The sequence below is a fragment of the Galeopterus variegatus genome, unplaced genomic scaffold (assembly GCF_000696425.1).
Source record: "Galeopterus variegatus unplaced genomic scaffold, G_variegatus-3.0.2 Scaffold1242, whole genome shotgun sequence".
In the NCBI taxonomy this organism is placed as follows: domain Eukaryota; kingdom Metazoa; phylum Chordata; class Mammalia; order Dermoptera; family Cynocephalidae; genus Galeopterus; species Galeopterus variegatus.
In genome coordinates, this window is record NW_007727353.1 from 185168 (window position 1) to 204006 (window position 18839).

The following is an 18839-nucleotide window of genomic DNA, read 5'->3' on the forward strand; positions in this document are numbered from 1 at the left end:
ATGTAAAAGCCCCTTCTTCCTTTTTCAATATTACTAGCAATATTCTTATGTTTATAAGCTGTGGTTAGGTCTGTTACATGTTATAAAAATGGAATGAAAAAAAAATAAGAGAATATAAAAGAGAAAGTAGAAAGGTATGGTGAAAGGAAGGGGGAAAATCAAGCAGAATAAAAAATAGGAAAGGGAAAGAAAACAATTGCAGATAACCATTTGGGAAAGCTTATAAGTCAGTTTTTAATTGAAGAATTATCGTCTATAAATAGAAATACACACACACATATTATATCACATATAGACAAAAATGAAACAAATCAAATAATTCCAAGACATAATTCGAGAAAACAGAAAGAATTTTAAAAAGGGAGTAACAGGGGAGGACAATTAGAGAAAGCCTTTCAGAGCAGATGAGATTGAAGCTAAGGCTGGAAATATGAGAAAGACAGTCATGTGAAGGTCAGGGAAAAGGCTGGGGTGGAGAGGTACTGGGAGAAGGAAAAGAATTTGAAAAACCTGAGGCAGAAGCCTAGTATTTTGAAGAACTGAAGAGAGACCCACATGGCTATATCTCAGAGAGCAAGAAGAGAATATGACTACACTCGATATAGGAGATAGGCCTATGCTAAATTACGTAGGTCCTTGTAGTTCATGGTTTAAAAAAAAAAAAAAAAAACCCACAAGATCTTTAAAAAGTGTAAACAAGAGTGATACAATCAAATCTATTTTTAAGATTACTCTGAGAGGTTGAGAATACAGAATAAATTGGAGGGCAGAGAAGAGTGAAAGCAGTGAAAATATTCTCTATGAAGCACTCCCAAATGACTGAGTTCCTATCCATTTTCTTCCTCCATTCCTACCTCATATCCCACTCAATTAATTCCCCTCCAGTACCTCTACCCCAGATTTCACCAAACAACAACAAAGAATAGAGTAAGGAAAAACACAGTTTTATGACTCTTGTGCATCCTGGTATTTCATTAGAAACTGTCAGGTTACATAAACGTTGCTTCTAAATAATACATAATTTAAAAATCAGTCAAGCAAGTTCTTTACCAGCTATATACCTAGAATAATGTGCACATACACACAAGTCACCGCTACCTCCCCAAAACGTTTTTAACTGACCTTAAAATTTGGAGAAAAGTATCGGTTGGCCTTGTCTTTATTTGCTTTGTCAAGATCATTTTTTGTTAAAGTAAGTACTAGATATTCCTTGTCATTATCAGCACGCTCTATACTGCAAATACTATCAATTTCTTGATCACATAGACTTCCATTTTCTACTTTTTCTGAGGTTTCCTCTGGTCCTGGTATGAAGAACGTATTTACCCAAAAGTGAAACATTTTGTCCTAAAAGAAAAAAAAAAGAAAACTTACATTTTAGTTTTTATAAAAAAGAAAATATATCACCTATATTCAACATTTTGCCCAATAAGCCAAAAAAATAAACTATGAATCATTTGATATTTTGAATAAAGGTAAATAAAAAAACTGTTACTTGCAACCTGTGGGGTTAGCTGTTGCATTCTCATTTACACATGATTTTTATTCAAATTTTAGACTAAAATATAATCTCATAAGATCTAAGATAACTTATTTTTGTCTTAAAATTTTAAGTAAATATCCCCTTTCTAGTCTAATACTAGCTTTAAAAAATGCTTTGACCTTATGTGTAAATTTCTTTATGGGATTTTAATTCATATATGGATTTCATTACCTCTATATTTCAACAAGCTATTATTCTGAGATTTGCTTTAACAAAAGTTCTTAGAAGGTTAGTGCCACTTCCCTGATGAAATGAAACCTTCTCAATCTCAAAAACCACAACAGAAGTCCAGTGCTTCAAATCTTTCTTGACCAACAAAGAAAGGCCTGTGTGGATCATTTGACAACTAAAAAGGTACAGCCTTGTGACATTTTTTCTGGTGCCTTTAAATTGCTTTAAACCTTTTATTCTAATTTTTCTCCAAGTTTTCTTTCTTTCCCAAGAAGTTAAGACCCTTAAGGATCTCATGTCCAAAATTTCATTGTATCTTTTAACAGCACCTAGCAATGCAATCTTATATATGACAAGTCTTAAAAAAAAAAAGTTTGTTAATTTCAATTATTTAGGAAAGTCATTGAGTTAGTAATTATATTTTACTTAGAGTCAGAAGAAAATAAGCTATATAATTTCCAAATATGTGGATTCCTTATGTAGACTGATTACACAAAAACTGTTTTTGTTTAAATCACAAGAGACATTTAATTAAGGCAGGGAAATGAAAACTTATGTAAAGCAATCCAAGATACACAAATATATTATAAATATTTAATCTTCAATTTTACATGTGCTTATATAAAGCACAAATGATAAGAACTGAAATAAGAATTAGTACACTCCTAAAGGTATAGGGAAATGGTGATGCAGGTGCCTATTTTTAAAAACAAATATAAAATTTCATGTCCACCAGAGTATTATAACAAAAAAACAAAACAAAACAAAACCCCCAAAACTTACTAATTACCTTAATTTTAGAACATTTGCTAACACTTCCTGAATTATCACAAAATAATTTTTCAAAGTTATTGAAATATATTTAACTTTTATTTATACGGAAGAGGTAGGAAATGGATTCCTGGTTTAAAAAAAAAATCAGTTTAACATTTTGTGATTTTTTTCCAGCTACTTGGATTCTGGATAAAGGAAATTATATTTCCTCTGGTAAGACAAAGTAGCATTTAAAATTTCTGTAGCAAACAAAACTTTCTCTTATTTTCTTTCGAGAGAAAAAGCTAAAAGAAAAAGCTGAAAAAAAATCAAGAAAACTAAATCAATCCTATTACTGAGAATGTCTAAAGATTGGCAACATATATGCTAACTATTCAGTATGTTTAACAAGGCAGCTATACTGCACAAAGCTAGTGCTTTCCTTCATTACTAAATGTCTTCATTACCTAAACAGTTTGCGCCTTGGTCTCACTTTAAATATTTATACTTAATATTTTACAGCACAATAGTTTGTTTTAAAATGAGCTCATGCCTTCTCTAAATATAGGTCAGTAAGATGCCAACTTCACTAATATTCTAAACCTGCATATTTAAATAATACCACATTTTCCATTCTTTATTACTTCCTCTTCATCTCTGTTTCTGTCCTTGCTAAAAAATTAAGTACTCAGGAAATCTGGAGAAGCTAAATATGAAATAACTCAGTCTCAAAAAACATAAACCAAAATGGGAAAAAACTGATTTGTGTCAACATACAAGACCACAAAACAGATCTTATTTCTTCTACCTATAGACCAAAAATTTTTTAAACTTATGGTCCAATGCTAATTTCTCAGTTAATTAAGCATCCCTTCTTTAATAGGATCATAAATGATTGAGTAGGGTAGGTATGCAATCTTCAATATTTTTACAAAATTTCTTTGCATAATCCAAGTTAAGGAAAATTCATCTCATGTTAAAATGCCACATGGCCTTTCCCTTCTAAGAGGATTATTTACCATTATAATGTCTCATCAATGCCACAGTAAGCAAAACATTTGTGGATCAAATAGAAAACTAATTAGTTCATTACAATGGCAGTCATAAAATATTTCTTTTAATCTCTCCTTACAGAATGATTTCTACCCAACCAAAGGCTTTAAGCAAAAGATCTGATGTTACTCTTCAACATATGGGTATTCTGAATATTTTTCCCAATAAAAGTAAACTGCAAACCTTTTTTAGCATCTTGTTCTGTTTGTGGAAGAACTCTACTTTGATGTCACCACACACAGGCAACGGCTGAGGGAACTCAAAGTACATAAACTTGTCTTCCCGTCGCGTGGGTCCTGAATTGGAGGAATATATCTTCACCTTTAGCTGGCAGACCACAAACTGAGGATCTGCATGGTTAAATACATACTAGTATCATTTCACAGGAAATGCCTTTAACAGTCAAACTGTCAAAAACTATTTTAATATTAGTAATATACACAAAATGTTAATCCTGTTCTAAAACAAATCAATGAAAATAAACCAGGTCAAAAATATAATCAATTCAAGACTTTCTCAAATTTGAACCTTCAAAACAAGGTTTGATTACTAGCATGAAAGTCAATTCCTATTTCATGAATAGTAAGTCCCAGGATTAGACTTCTAGCAATACAGTAACATCAAAACTTTAACATTAAAATTATGCTAAAAATCCTAATATAAATTATTTTAAGAATTAAAATGATAAAATAACTTTCTGGCATATTTGTGAACTGCATAAAAGGTAACTTTGAAAACAGACATACATTTGCTATAGTATTTTGAAGTCTCTAACACTGACAAAAATCATAAAGTACAAACCATTACATGTTCATAAGAAGAAAATATAACCTATACCAAAGTTATAATAAACTCCATAAACACAAGCCTCAATATTTATAAAAATGTTAACCATCATTCATTTTATCTAAAGCCCACATTTTATTTTTAAAGGTATATAAAGCCACCATCATGAGAAACAGGATGAGACTTGAAATGTCTGCAAAGAAATGCAACAGACCTCAAGTAGAAACTGCAGCACAACCTCTCTTCTCTCCAAAACACCCCGTTTTCATTAAGAACTATTTTGGCTTTGGCCCATGTGTCTGTTTTAAAATAACTGGTAAAATATAGCTTTTCAAAATTCATCATGCTTTTATATTAGCAATTCAACTAAAATGTGGTGAAGAGTAGAAAGGAATGGACTAGGTTTTATTTTTTAAAATATACTCAGAAATTCATTTATAGCTAATGAAATTAATGGTAGAGATTAAAAACTAATGATTGTTAAGATCTTGGTACTTTTAAAACTTAAAATTACCTAAATAATTTGACGAAGTATAATTAATGTGTAGTACACTGGGAGTTCAAAAGCAAAAGTCCATCACAAAGAAATTGATTAACTTTAGCAAGTTAAAAGCAGGTCTTGAGGAAAACATGCCAAGACAATCAAGAAATAGAAACACAGCTTGCATAAAGTGTATGAGAAAAATACGCACACACACACACACACACAGATATATAATTATCAGTAGTGAAAGGCATCACTAAGAAAAAAGTTTCACATTTTTATCGATGTGAGCAATGACTGACAACAAGGCAAAAGCTAAACCAACCTAAGCGACATTTCCATTTTAATGAATACCTCCTGGCTCTTCTATGTAATATCTAAAGCTGTATCAGCAATCACATAATAAATAGCATGCTCGATAAAAGCATGCGGGGTTATTCTAATATGTATTCTTAAGATATTTATCATGAGAAAAAGCCACCCCAAAAGGGGGAAATATTACACCAACAATCTGTCAATAAATTCCACTTCCTTGACTAATAGATTCAAAGTACAATAAGACATCTTACAAGATTTTATGTGATATTGAAAATTTCACTGGAAGTCTTAGCTTGAGGAAGCAAACTAACAAGATATGATTTCAAAGCTGTAAAATAATTAACCAGGATGAAAACACCTTGTAATCATATTAATTTAAACTCCACTAATTCAGAAGCTGATAATCCTGATTTTAGGATTTTAAAAAAACAAATTAACAATATAAGCCAGATTTCAATTAAACTATATCTAAAATGTATACCTTCAAGAATTTTAGAACTGCATAAACAATTCATAAGATAATTACAAATCAGTGTGACTTAGAATTTCCCCTAAAGACTAAGCTAAAAATATTTTAATAAAAATTAGTAAAGGTTTCCTCAAATCACTAAAGAAAATAATCTTCTTTACAATATAAATTTCACATTTTAAATAAATAAGGCCTAATTTATCAGAAGTCCAACGTAAGTATGGTTCTGTTGACTTCTAAGACACAATTCTAATATATATATATCCTGTGATATGATTGACTTGTGTTATAAAGAAATAAGATCCACACCTAGCTAATAAAAATCAGAACTAATTTTCTTGGTTATATACATGTTGATATAGTCTTGAGAGAAAACCATATTGATCATCTTTTACTAACATTATTAGCCCTTTTATTATATGTATAGAATATAGCAACTTTTCCTTCATTTAGAAATATTAACAATCAAATAAGGAAAAGGTTGCTAACCCCTAACAACTTTGCAGAAGATACTTTATTTTTCAATAGTTTTGTTGTCTTCACTAATTCCTCTTCTTCCTGAACTCATTCCTCGTCTCAGTCCTCACTCTCTACCTTCCTCCAAGCCCTCTCATCCGCAAACTCCACACATTTGCACGAAAGCCTTAACTATTGCCTCTTTCCAAATGCTTCCCCAAATACCAGATATCTCTTTCATCTAGATTCAAATGTGTATTTCCAACCACCCGCTGAGTTTCATCATGTGAACAGCTCACTTTCACCTGATTTAAAACATGTTTAAATCCAAAATATCAGCATTCATGTCTCCAAGTCTCAGATTCACTTTTCTTTCTTTTTCTTTCTGTGAGTTATTTGCCTGACCAGGATCAAAACTTAGACAAAATCTTTGGATATTAATGGCAAAAGAAAAACGAATCGAATCCCATTTGACTGCCCTAGCACATCTGGCTTAAGACAAGTCACATTATTGGTTTCCTTTCCACTATTATTTTCCTCTTGCAATCACAACTTTCTATAGAACTATCCTTAAAAAATGGTTTAAGGGCCGGCCCGGTGGCGCACCGCTACAGTGCGCCACTTGGGAGCGCGGTGACGCTCCCGCTGAGGGTTCGGATCCCACATACAGACCAGCCGCTCACTGGCTGAGCGAGGTGCGGGCGCAGCACCGAGGTTTGCGATCCCGTTGCCGGTCCCGGTACGGGCGCAACACTGAGGGTTGCGATCCATTGCCAGGTTATTTGCCTGACCAGGATCAAAACTTAGACAAAATCTTTGGATATTAATGGCAAAAGAAAAACGAATCGAATCCCATTTGACTGCCCTAGCACATCTGGCTTAAGACAAGTCACATTATTGGTTTCCTTTCCACTATTATTTTCCTCTTGCAATCACAACTTTCTATAGAACTATCCTTAAAAAATGGTTTAAGGGCCGGCCCGGTGGCGCACCGCTACAGTGCGCCACTTGGGAGCGCGGTGACGCTCCCGCTGAGGGTTCGGATCCCACATACAGACCAGCCGCTCACTGGCTGAGCGAGGTGCGGGCGCAACACCGAGGGTTGCGATCCCGTTGCCGGTCCTGGTCCGGTACGGGCACGACACTGAGGGTGCAATCGTTGCCAGACACGAAAAAAGACAAAAAGGAAAAAAAAAATGGTTTAAGCCTCTAGTATTACCATGACACTGGGGTATTTATCAAATCAAGTCTGATCCAGTTCAGGATCCTCTAATAGTCACACATTCCATTTCTCTTCTATTCTCTGTCACTACAGTTCTTGTCCTGCTCATTTCCTTCTGCTGTGCTTCGATTCAAGCTATTTCCTATTGCCTGTAATACTTCCTTCAGTCTTAATGCCAATCTAAACTGCATGCTTTCTTCAGTAAAGAGCTGGTGGATTTCCTTCATGAAACTGTTTGACGACCCCAAAACTGTCTTTTTCTGAATACAGCATTTACAATATATACATACAACCTCCCACTTAACTACATATTACTTGTATTATAATACACCTTCACCACATAATATCAAATCACAGTGCATAAACTGCAAACTAAAGAATTAGGAAAGATTTCAGTAGTCAATAATTTTAAAACTATAATGTAATACTGTGAGATCAAAAGAAAAGAAAACAAAACAACAACAGGGTTTAAATGTAGGCAGGCAGAGCAGACTGACAAGAGATTTTTGCTCAACATGCCAAAGTGAAAATTATACTAGATAAGATTACTAAACTGAATGTTCTCTCTCCTTTATTATCTCTGTAATACTTTATACCTTTCTTTTGACTCTTATACTGATACTTTACGAAGAGCATGTTTTTCCTTCTTTTTCCCTTCTCTATGAATCTATTAAGTTTCTATGTCAATCACCTCCAACAGCCCCAGTGCCTTACACCTAGCAGTTTTTAAAATTTTACTAAGGTGAAAAAAGTATCAGTGAGGCTCTGTAGAAGCCTTTAACATGTATGTTAATAAATCTGTGGTCTTTGATAAAGTTGCCTTGCTCTAAGAGTACAGGAAAGATCTGATGATAGTGATCACACCTGTCTGACAAAGATAAACAATATCAAAAATTTAATTTTCTAGGTATAAGTTAAGGATAAAAATTTTAATTACATGAATATTTTCAAGAAGCAAAACTTGGGGCTGGCCGGTTAGCTAATGTGGTTAGAGCATGGCTCTTTAATACCAAGGTCAAGGGTTCAGTTCCTCGTACTGGCCACCTGCCAAAAAAAAGGCAGCAAAACTTAAAGCTAAAAACTAAAACCACTAACAAATTGCAAAATAACACTGAAATGTTATTAGAAGTATTAAAAGAAATAGTGAATGAAGTGTTATCTAGAAACTACAATTGTACTCTAAATGCTAATAAAATGTATTTCTTAAAAATAAAAACATGACTGGGGCCGGCCCGGTGGCGCACTGCTGTAGTGCGCCGCTTGGGAAGTGCGGCGGCGCTCCCGCCGAGGGTTCGGATCCCACATACAGACCGGTTCCCGCTCACTGGCTGAGCGAGGCGCAGGAGCAACACCGAGGGCTGCGATCCCGTTGCCGGTCCCGGTCCGGTACGGGGGCGACACTGAGGGTTGCAATCCGTTGCCGGACAGAGCAACACCGAGGGCTGCGATCCCGTTGCCGGTCCCGGTCCGGTACGGGGGCGACACTGAGGGTTGCAATCCGTTGCCGGACAGAGCAACACCGAGGGCTGCGATCCCGTTGCCGGTCCCGGTCCGGTACGGGGGCGACACTGAGGGTTGCAATCCGTTGCCGGACACGGAAAAAGACAAAAAATAAATAAATAAATAAATAAAAATAAATAAATAAAAACATGACTGATCACTTCTAAGATAGTATTTAAGTTCCAGTATTATAAAATTCTGTAATAGAAAAAGAAGCAACAGTCAGGTCTTTAATAGTGCTAGATAATACTTCTTTCCATGTATTTTCCCTTGATTAACTGCTTTGGGTCCACGTATTGAGCTTCCTATCAATATAGGTAAGAACTCTGGCCAAGAATAGCAGTGAAGTAGAATAGGATCAGGATGACTGAGGTAGGCTTATAAAGGTTAGAGTAACAGAAAGAAATAAATTAGCAGCAGACATTAGTGACATGATCTGTACTTAGTATTTATCCAGGAAGTTTCAGATTTCAAAATCTCTTCATTATATTGATGAGTAAACTCAAAGAAAGGTAGATGATGTGCACAGTACACTAGTGACAGATGAACTCAGATCTAAATCTAGGTTTTCTCTAACACTCCACCCACTTTGACTCAATCCTATTCTTCACTCATTATACTTCATCTTGGTGCCATGTCATCATTTCTGCCTTTCCTTCTGTCTCTATTAGTTTCAGTATCTAGTCTTCCTGAGATATTAAGGAATTGGTCCATGCCCCAAGACCAGTAAATTGATGAATCTCATTGCAATTTTCATGCTAACCTTTGATGGGACAGATTTTTTAGTCATCTGGTCAGAATTTAGGATGTATTAGGTTGCTGCAGCACAGACTATTTCTTTCATAAATGTAATATGGCTTCAACAACATTAAGACCCATTGCTCTTGGCTTCCTTAGACCAATGAGTTCAACGACAGCTAATTAATTAGTTCGAATACTTCAGAAATGTACTCTCCTGCATAAATTTTAAACGTGGTTAATTTCTTTCTAGATTTTTATGTAAACATCTAGATATGTTAAAAAAAAAAAAAAGTATTCCAAATACATGGAAGGATGAGAATTTGGAGCACTTACTGCAAGTTCCGCCACTGAACATTGGAATAGTTTCAAACATCATCTTGTGAAACAACAGTGCCACTGGTCTATAATCCAGATGATTCTTTAACAGGTAGCTATAATAATACACATATCGCCTCTGACTGGGAATAGTTACTCCCTGGTGGACAGAAAAAAACAGAAGCCAAATTCAAAAGAAAAGTTCCATTATAGTTATTTCACTAAATTGATAGCATAACTGTGTTGTACCCATAGAAGGACACATATACATTAGAAATTTGACCTTAAATGATTAATACTTAAATCCAGCTTAATAACAGAGCAAGTCAGAGCAACATCAGTATAAAGTATAATATCAGAATAACTTTTCTCCTTTAAAATACAATTATCATAATACCTCATTTATTCAAAGGTCACAGCAGTGCTCTGACCTATGAACCTAATTAAGCAAAGGTCACTGCATATCCAAAATAACTGTCAAAGGCCTCTGCACTATACCTAGGGTTCCCCACAAGGATTCATGCACTCTTATTAAACACACAATTCCTTACAAACTTGGCTACCTACTTTCCAGGCAAAAGCATATCAGAATCAGCAAACTAGACAGAGGCATACTGCCTTTCAGAGGCAGTAACAGCAGTAGCAAAAAGTGATGCTGGCCTTAGAGCCCAACCCAGGCAACATAAATGTATGCAACAATCTGCTAACAAAGGTACTTAAAGATGTCCCTGTGCTACATCTTTTTGTTGAGGAAACCAGGGTATTTCATGTGAATTCATGTGATATTTAAAAGGGGGACCTGAGTTATTTAGAAAATAAATATAATGTTTCCAAAAATGCATTCGCTAATGATGCTGAATAAATGAGGTATTAGGGTGCTTGTCTAAGGTTTCTTTTCTATCACACAATGTGACATAGAAAATTCAACTTAAAAATATAAGGCAAAAATAATAAACAACATTAAGAAGTCTAACAGTTAAAAGGGACCTGCAGAGAGCTGTACTTTAAATAAAAGTATACTAAAGAAGGAAAAAGAATTTGCAATATTTCTCTTTAAGTTACTATTGGTACACAAATCTCCCTAATGTGTTAAAAACTCTGGACACAAGTATTTTTCTTCCCCCTAACGAAAAGGATAAAGCAAATTTATGTGAATTTAAAAAACAGGTATGTTGAATAGCAGGTATGTAATTAACTACTATAGTATTCTCAGCCTTTTTCAAAAGGTTAACATGACTTTATCACAGACAATAAAAAATATATATAAAAATGTCAAAAATGTGTATAAGCCATTCAAGATATTGGCCACAGTGCAAAGACTATACATTTTGTAGTCAGAAGACTGAGATTTAAATGCTAACATCAAAACACAAACTCCAATTTGCTTCCTCAGGAAAATGAGGATAATAATACATACCCCTCCTTCTTAACAGGATTCTCATGAGGATCAAACACTACATGCAGTTACACAAAAGCTTGCTAAAACTGCAAAATGGTACACAAATACTAATTAACATTTTTAGAAATTCTATCTGTATTTAAGGTACAATTTTGGAATACCTGGAATTTTATTTCTATGTATGTTTCTTAAAGTAGTACCACTTTGAAGAACTGTTGGAAAAATTAACATAAAATTATTATTAAAGTTTAAAAAATGTTTAAACCTAAGTTAAAATGGTTTACTACACCACATTATTTAATGCAACTTCAGCAAACAACTTGGCATTCATGTTTATCAGGATAAAATATAGAAATGCTAAGCAGATTGGGGGAAACAGCAGGTGAAAGATGGGTGGAAGGGGCACTTTTTTCAACCATGTGAATTTTTGAACCATATGAATTTTTCATCTAGTCAAAAAAATAAGTTAATTAAAAGAATCTAAAAGTCAATGCAAGTCTATAAGAAGACCAGGTTGTCAAATTATTATTTATGGGGTTTACTGGAGGATAGATGATATTTTTCTCTTTATCTCTATTTTCAGTGTAAGTTTGTGTATAATAAAATGATTTTCAAAGCTTTACTTTTCTCAAGTAGTCAGTGACTGGTAATATACCTATAATATAGGTGTTTATACACTCAGTTAATCCTTAACCAAAATAGGCTAGGCAAACATATAAAAAAATATATGAATTTACTAGTTGTCAACACTGTGTAACTAACTTATGTGTAAATACCAGCTGAACCAAAATTACTGACACAATTCAAAGAAAAACACATTTTAAAATTTAATTATTTTACTATCAAAATTACACATAATTAGATTTCCACTGCATAACTTTGTAATTCTTATCTACCTATTAGTTTGCCAGTAGCTCAAACTCAACATATCCAGACTAATAAAGTTAGAAGGCCCACATGTATACATATGTGCTACAGTCTTGAATGTATTCTTCTCACTCTAGTCTCATCTCTCAGAGCCATGGTGTACACTTCATAAAATTTAATTAACAATACAATCAATGACCCTATAATCTAGGATTTGAAATAAAATGAGTAAAAAATCCACACTAAATTAACAATGCAACTACAATACTTCATAATTCCTTAATGCATACACTGAAAACAATGATTTATGTGAACGGTTTACCTGTAGCATTTTGAATATAAAGATTTAATTTAAAATGTTATCTTTTTAAAAAGCCAAGAAATTAAAACTTTATTGATCTTCAAAAATTTATTTATGTATGAAAAGAATTTAAAGCTCTTAGAGATTAAAAAATACTCCATATTTTCAAATTTTCCATTTTTCATTTAAATTAAGACTGAAAAGTTTTATTTTCTAACCAAGAACTTTTAAGTTAAACTGATCTATAACTATATCCCAAAGGTAAAAGTTCTACTCTCTATCATTAGTAATTCTCCTTTCCACTCTAATTCTCAAGAAAATTATATTCTTAACACTTTTTCCTCAAAAATAACTTTCAATACATTCAAATTTTAGTTAAACTTAGCATTCTTCGGGTGAATTTAGCACCACATTCCTGGCCATCATCTCAAAAGGCAGCCACTGCTTCTTCAACTCCCTTCTGTGCACAGACCAGGAGGTAGAACTCAAAGGTCTATCTGGTATTCCTCCCACTACTCCTTCCAGCCCATTTTCCACAGCTTCACCTATTTCAAATCCTTATTACTCAGTAACTCTTTCTTTTGGTATGCACTTATTAAACTCTCGACCACCATGATTCCAGCACTTTGTTCACCGGTCCTCTCTTACTACCCTGACCTAGACATCATCCTCAATGAGTTCAGCTCCTCCTTCCCTGGGAACCCTGAGATCATCTAATATGAACACTCTCAAAATGCCCTTCTCCCATCTTAAAACCTCTACACTCTTGAAAAAGTGTCTTTTCCTGTTCAACAAAGTTCCATTTGGGGCAGGTGTTCTTTAATTATCTACTCTCTAGCATTCGCCTTTATTCTCTCTCCACCTGTCTCCTCCTAATAATAAGTTCAAGTAACTCTTAACTCTTTATACAAACCTAGCAAACAACTCAAAGACCAAAAACCCACACTTTCCAGACCTTGTTTCTCTTTCAAACTATCATCCTCTATATATAACAGCAAAATCTTGAGGAGAAGCTTGTACTCCTCAACCCAGAGAAATTGGTTATTTTTACTCATTATAATGCTTTCTTAACAATCAAATTTCCTACTGTTTTCCTAGTACTGTCCTGGCTGTTCTTTCTGCAGCCATCCTGAAACTTCCCTGGCTTCTGTCACAGGACACACTCTCTGAAGGTTTCTTCCTACCCTAATTAGTTGTCTCTTCCCTTCTTATCCCTTAATGTAGGCATATCTCAAAATTTTTTCCCCTCTCTATGTCAGTGCCATCTATTCCCAGTACTTTAATTATCAGTCTTAACGCAATAACTCCAAAACCTCTCTTAATGCAACTTTATTCCCAACTCCTAGTGCAGAATTTCCTACATGTGGCTGAACATTTCTACTTGGAAATCTCAGAAATACTTAATACACACATATTCAAAAATTGAAGCTTGCATGGACCAACCTCTCTTATTTCTTCTGTCAATGACATTCACTATTTTCTCTAGCACCTAAGCCCAAAACCTCTTCTAATAACTACCACCACTACTGCTTATTGAGCCCTTATCATTCTTTGCATTGTTCTAAATGCCTTTAATACTCATAAACCACGTAAGGGTAATATTGGTAACAACATTTTATAGATAAGGCAAGGTCATTTATCTCATAGATGACAGAACCAGATTTCATCTTAGCACTCAAACTACACAGCTTCCACTCAACCTCTACACTATCCTGCCATCTTCCTGCTAAAGAAAGAAACCACAGCTGAGAAACATCAGTGATATATGTAGAGTTAAAGAAAAGAGAAGTGAGGGAACCCCAGTACTATGGCAAAGGTCCAGGTAGCAGAGTGAAGGCAAGAGATTGGTATACCAGTAAGCATATTAACTACCTGACACACAAACACACGCACGCACGCACACACACACACAAAATGGGAAACAAACCAGAGATTAAGTTCATTTAGAATACTCATCTTCCTGCACATCTATTCATTTGCCAAAATCCAAATTTTAACTCTGAAATACCACTTAAAATATCAATTCTACTTTTCCATGGCCTATTTCAGTTTCTTCCTGTGATTCTGCAATAGCAAACTGATTGTTAGCCTTTTTATCTATTCTCCAATCTATCTTTTATACCACTCGAATTAACTTTATGAAATTATAAGATTAATCACATTACCAATTAATTTAAAATGTTAAATGGCATCTTGGTGTCGACACAAATAACAATTTATTACACACTATAACTGAATCACAACAGAAAAACATAACCTCAACCTCGTCTTCCATTCTTACCTCTCTCAATTCCCTTGCATGTATTCTCACTTTTGGCCAAACTGAAGTATTTAATTTCCCCTAAATTGTACTTTCTGGTTTTCTCTCTCTTGTTTAAAACATGCTGTCTTTAACAGATTAAGGTATAAAGGCTATGCAAGCAGCCACCTGTGAAGTTCTGCATATTTTCTAACACCTGGACCAATTTAGATAACCTATTTATTTGATGCTTAAGGTTTGATAAGCAGCCAACTGAAATGTAATTCAGACCAGGTACTTCTTGAGGAATCCCAGACTTTTTTTATTTTTGGAGGGTCTACTGAGATTTTGTACCTCCTCTTAAATCATTTATGGTGACATTTTCACTGAAAATTGCCCATTTCCCGTTGGAATTTTTAATTAGCACAGACCTGAATATAACTTTTAATGTTGTCTTTCTCTGACTTAAAGTCTCATTTTTGTTTTCCCTCTCTTTTTTTCCCTTGATTGGCTTTAAAAGAGATGCATTAATTTTTCTTGTATTTTCATACAATCAGTATTTGGATTTATTAGTTTAAATAGTTTACTGTTTCCTAATTCATTAATTTATATTTTTGTCTATTAATACCTAATTGTTATTAATCACTCTTTTCATTTAACAACCTCTAATATAAATTTGTATTGCCTCGTTAACTCAAATATTACTTAAGAAAGTGGTTTTAAATTTCCATATGGATTTGGATTAAACTTTTAAAAAAAAATCTCTAGTTCTACTGAATTGTAATCAAGGAATGGGGCTTATATATTTCTACTTGCAAGTGAGGTTTTTTTTGTTTTTGTTTTTTTTGTAGTTGGCCAAACGAGTTATTAATCTTGGTAACTGTTTTATGGAAGACAGAAAAAAAGAAATACATTTTATGGGCTAATTTTATTCCATTATTCAAGCCACCTATATATCTTATTTTGTACCTTCTCAAAGTATCTGAAAAACTCCTATTATCATTGCTTCTCTATCAATTTTTCCTTCATTTCTTGTGGTCTTTGCTTAACACATTTTGTATGTCTAGCACATATGAGTTCATAATTGCCAAGTTTTCATTTGGAGTGTGCCCTATGTTAATATAAAATGACAGTTTTTATCCAGTTTTATGCTTTTTGTTTTAAATGCTACTCTTATCTGAAATCCTGTCATCTGTTATCAAAATTTAAATTTGCCTAATCTATCTTTAATCAACCTATTTTTATACCTGAGTTGTAAATCTATTGTGTAAGATTAAACTCTTTAAAACAAACTTAGAAGTATAGGTTAGGGCCGGCCCTGTGGCTCACTCGGGAGAGTGCGGCACTGGGAGCGCCAAGGCCGCGGGTTCGGATCCTATATAGGGATGGCTGGTGCGCTCACTGGCTGAGCGTGGTGTGGATCACACCATGCCGAGGGTTGCAATCCCCTTACCAGTCAAAAAAAAAAAAAAAAGTATAGGTTATACACATCTTTCACACCTAAAATACTGCCAAAATACTGCCAGATCAGAATACCACCTTAATACCACAATACAAGATGGGTAATGTTTTGTTCATATGCTGTGATCTTCTGAGATAAATTCACAATCTAGATTCCTCAGTTAAAAAATCAATTCTCGGGCCGGCCCGGTGGCACACTGCTACAGTGTGCCGCTTGGGAGCATGGTGGCGCTCCCGCCGAGGGTTTGGATCCCACATACAGACTGGCTGCTCACTGGCTGAGCGAGGTGCGGGTGCAACACCGAGGGTTGCGATCCCGTTGCCAGTCCTGGTCCGGTACGGGCGCAACACTGAGGGTTGCGATCTGTTGCCGGTCACGAAAAAAGACAAAAAGGAAAAAAAAAAATCAATTCTCTACTTCAGTAAACTTTTCAGTAGCACTCTAAACTCAGAAATAATGTAGACATTTCAACATAATAATGTTTGCTTGAAGCTTGTAAATCTACATCTCACAATGATCACAATAAGACTATAACAGGAACATAATTCAACAAAAGAGGAAATATGGCCTTAGGAACGATTATTACAATGACAACATGTAAAAATGGTTACTGTATATTAAGCTATTTGCTAACATGTTACATATATGCCCAACACTACCACAACTTTACAAGACAGATATTATCAACTTTACTTTAAAAATAAGAAAACAATCCCACTGCAAATAATTATCTGGACCAAATGTGAATCTGAGGCTAAAACTTCTAATCAGGTGTCCTGAGTTTTACTGACAGTATGCATACTAACTATGTGATTTGAAGTCAAACCTCTTTGAGCTCTTTGTTTCTCCTCTCTTCAAAGAATCTCCAAAGTTTAAAGTAGTACAGGGATTCTGTTCTGTGAAACTAATTTTAAGTTATATACTAAATAGTGGTGCATAATTCACAGAATCCTTCAGAATAAATGTGAAGCTGACAAGTGATATTTTTCTCTCTGCCCAGCTTCCTTTCTCCTCCTTGATTTTTCTTTGGGACACTATTGTTCCACCTGTAGTTTGGGGGGCTTGGGCCCTATTCTTCAGCATCAAGATATATGTCCCAGTCAGAGAATTCCATTCCTTGGCCAGAAGATTTGATTCAGGAATGGGCACATGCCCCAATCTAGGAAAATCAGAACCCAACCTAAGAATTTTTTACTCAAGTTGTAGCTCTCTTCCCATTGTAGTTGCTAAAGTAAGTAGAACATAAACCTGAAGCTACTAGGAACCATACCTTGCCATTACTTGTGAAGAGCCTGTCTGAAAATTAACATACATACAAAAGCAAGAAAAGAACAGAAGAGGAGGGAAGGGAGAGAAGGGAGAGAGAGAGATTCCTGACAACTGCTAAGCATCTAGATCCAGGCCAGAAGTTTTTAGGTTATAAGTTGGGTTTCTCTAACTTGAAATTGAAAAAGTCCTCATACACTATAAAGCAACTTTTATTTGTATTTTTTCTTTTTAAAGTTTCTACTTCTATGTTGGGGATCAAAATAACAAAGAAAAATAATTTGGACAGCAGAACATAGTATAGTACAAAGAACACTAGATTTGAGGTTAGGAGATACTTGAATTATTACACAAAGAGATTATATGACTTAGGACAGGCTGACCTTTGCAGATCTGTTTTAACATTTATATTATGATGGGTTTGAATTAAATAATTCCTAAGGTCTTTCCAAGTATAAAAATTCTACAATTCTATGAATCTATGGAATGAGTAACAGGCTTAAATAATATGCAGAGGAACATAGTTAAGCCCAGGAGAATTAATGTGTTAGAAAAAATAAGAACGTTACATCAGGAGTTTTTTTAAAAAGACAGTAATTATAGCTTGTTTTGTTTTAAATGAAGAAACTTTCCTTACTTTACAATGAGAAAATTTAGTAAACAGACTAGAAAAAAAATAATCTGATTATAAAATGAGGACACAAAAATTCATTCCCCAGATAAACAAAAAAATTTCCGTTTCTTGAGATCACTTAAAGTTAACATTTATTATTTCAAAAAGATTTAAGTCTTCATTAAAGATAAGCTCAATAAGGGGCCGGCCTGTGGCTGACTTGGGAGAGTGTGGTGCTGATGACACCAAGGACACAGGTTCAGATCCCTATATAGGGATGGCCGGTTAGCTCACTTGGGAGAGCGTGGTGCTGACAGCACCAAGTCAAGAGTTAAGATCCCCTTACCAGTCATCTTTAAAAAAAAAAAAAAAAAAAAAAGATAAGCTCAATAAACTCATGTATAGAGTTCATAATACATAGAAACTTTAATAACTGATTTGAAAGCACAGAAAAAGAAAAAGAAAATTAAAAGCTACTCCAATTTTTTTCATCATGTTTAATCAGAGAAAATAAATATTAATGCTTATTTTATCTGCCAACATTCTGGAAGTAGGAGAGGCAAGGGAAAGAGAGGGGAGCAGCAGTGATTCTAGGTAATTTCTTATATAATAGAAGTTTATCTCTTTAAACTCAAAAATTGGGGAATCATTCAAAATACATACTTACCAGTATTCTTAGGATGTTTTAACTGTTTCTTCATAGTTTACAATAAATGTGTGAGTTATCCACTATAATGCTGAAAACATAAATGTAGATGTAGACAGTGTGGGGCACAGAACTAGACAGGAAGCAACTCTAGTAGTTGTCCTAGATGCTTTCTTAGATGGGGAAAAAAACTCCAAATCCACTGACAACTTGCTTTTGAATAATCTGCCACAGT

General features: G+C 34.4%; 1 protein-coding gene across 1 annotated transcript in view; it reads right to left on the minus strand.

Annotated features, from left to right (window-relative positions):
• Window positions 1–18839, minus strand: part of PTEN (phosphatase and tensin homolog) — a 90672-nt gene that overhangs the window by 5078 nt on the left and 66755 nt on the right. Inside the window, exons 6-8 of the mRNA XM_008575812.1 lie at window positions 9830–9971; window positions 3704–3870; window positions 1123–1347 (exon numbers count right to left, since the gene is read on the minus strand). Of these exons, the coding sequence (XP_008574034.1) occupies window positions 1123–1347; window positions 3704–3870; window positions 9830–9971 (534 nt within the window). The remainder of the gene's footprint in view (window positions 1–1122; window positions 1348–3703; window positions 3871–9829; window positions 9972–18839) is intronic.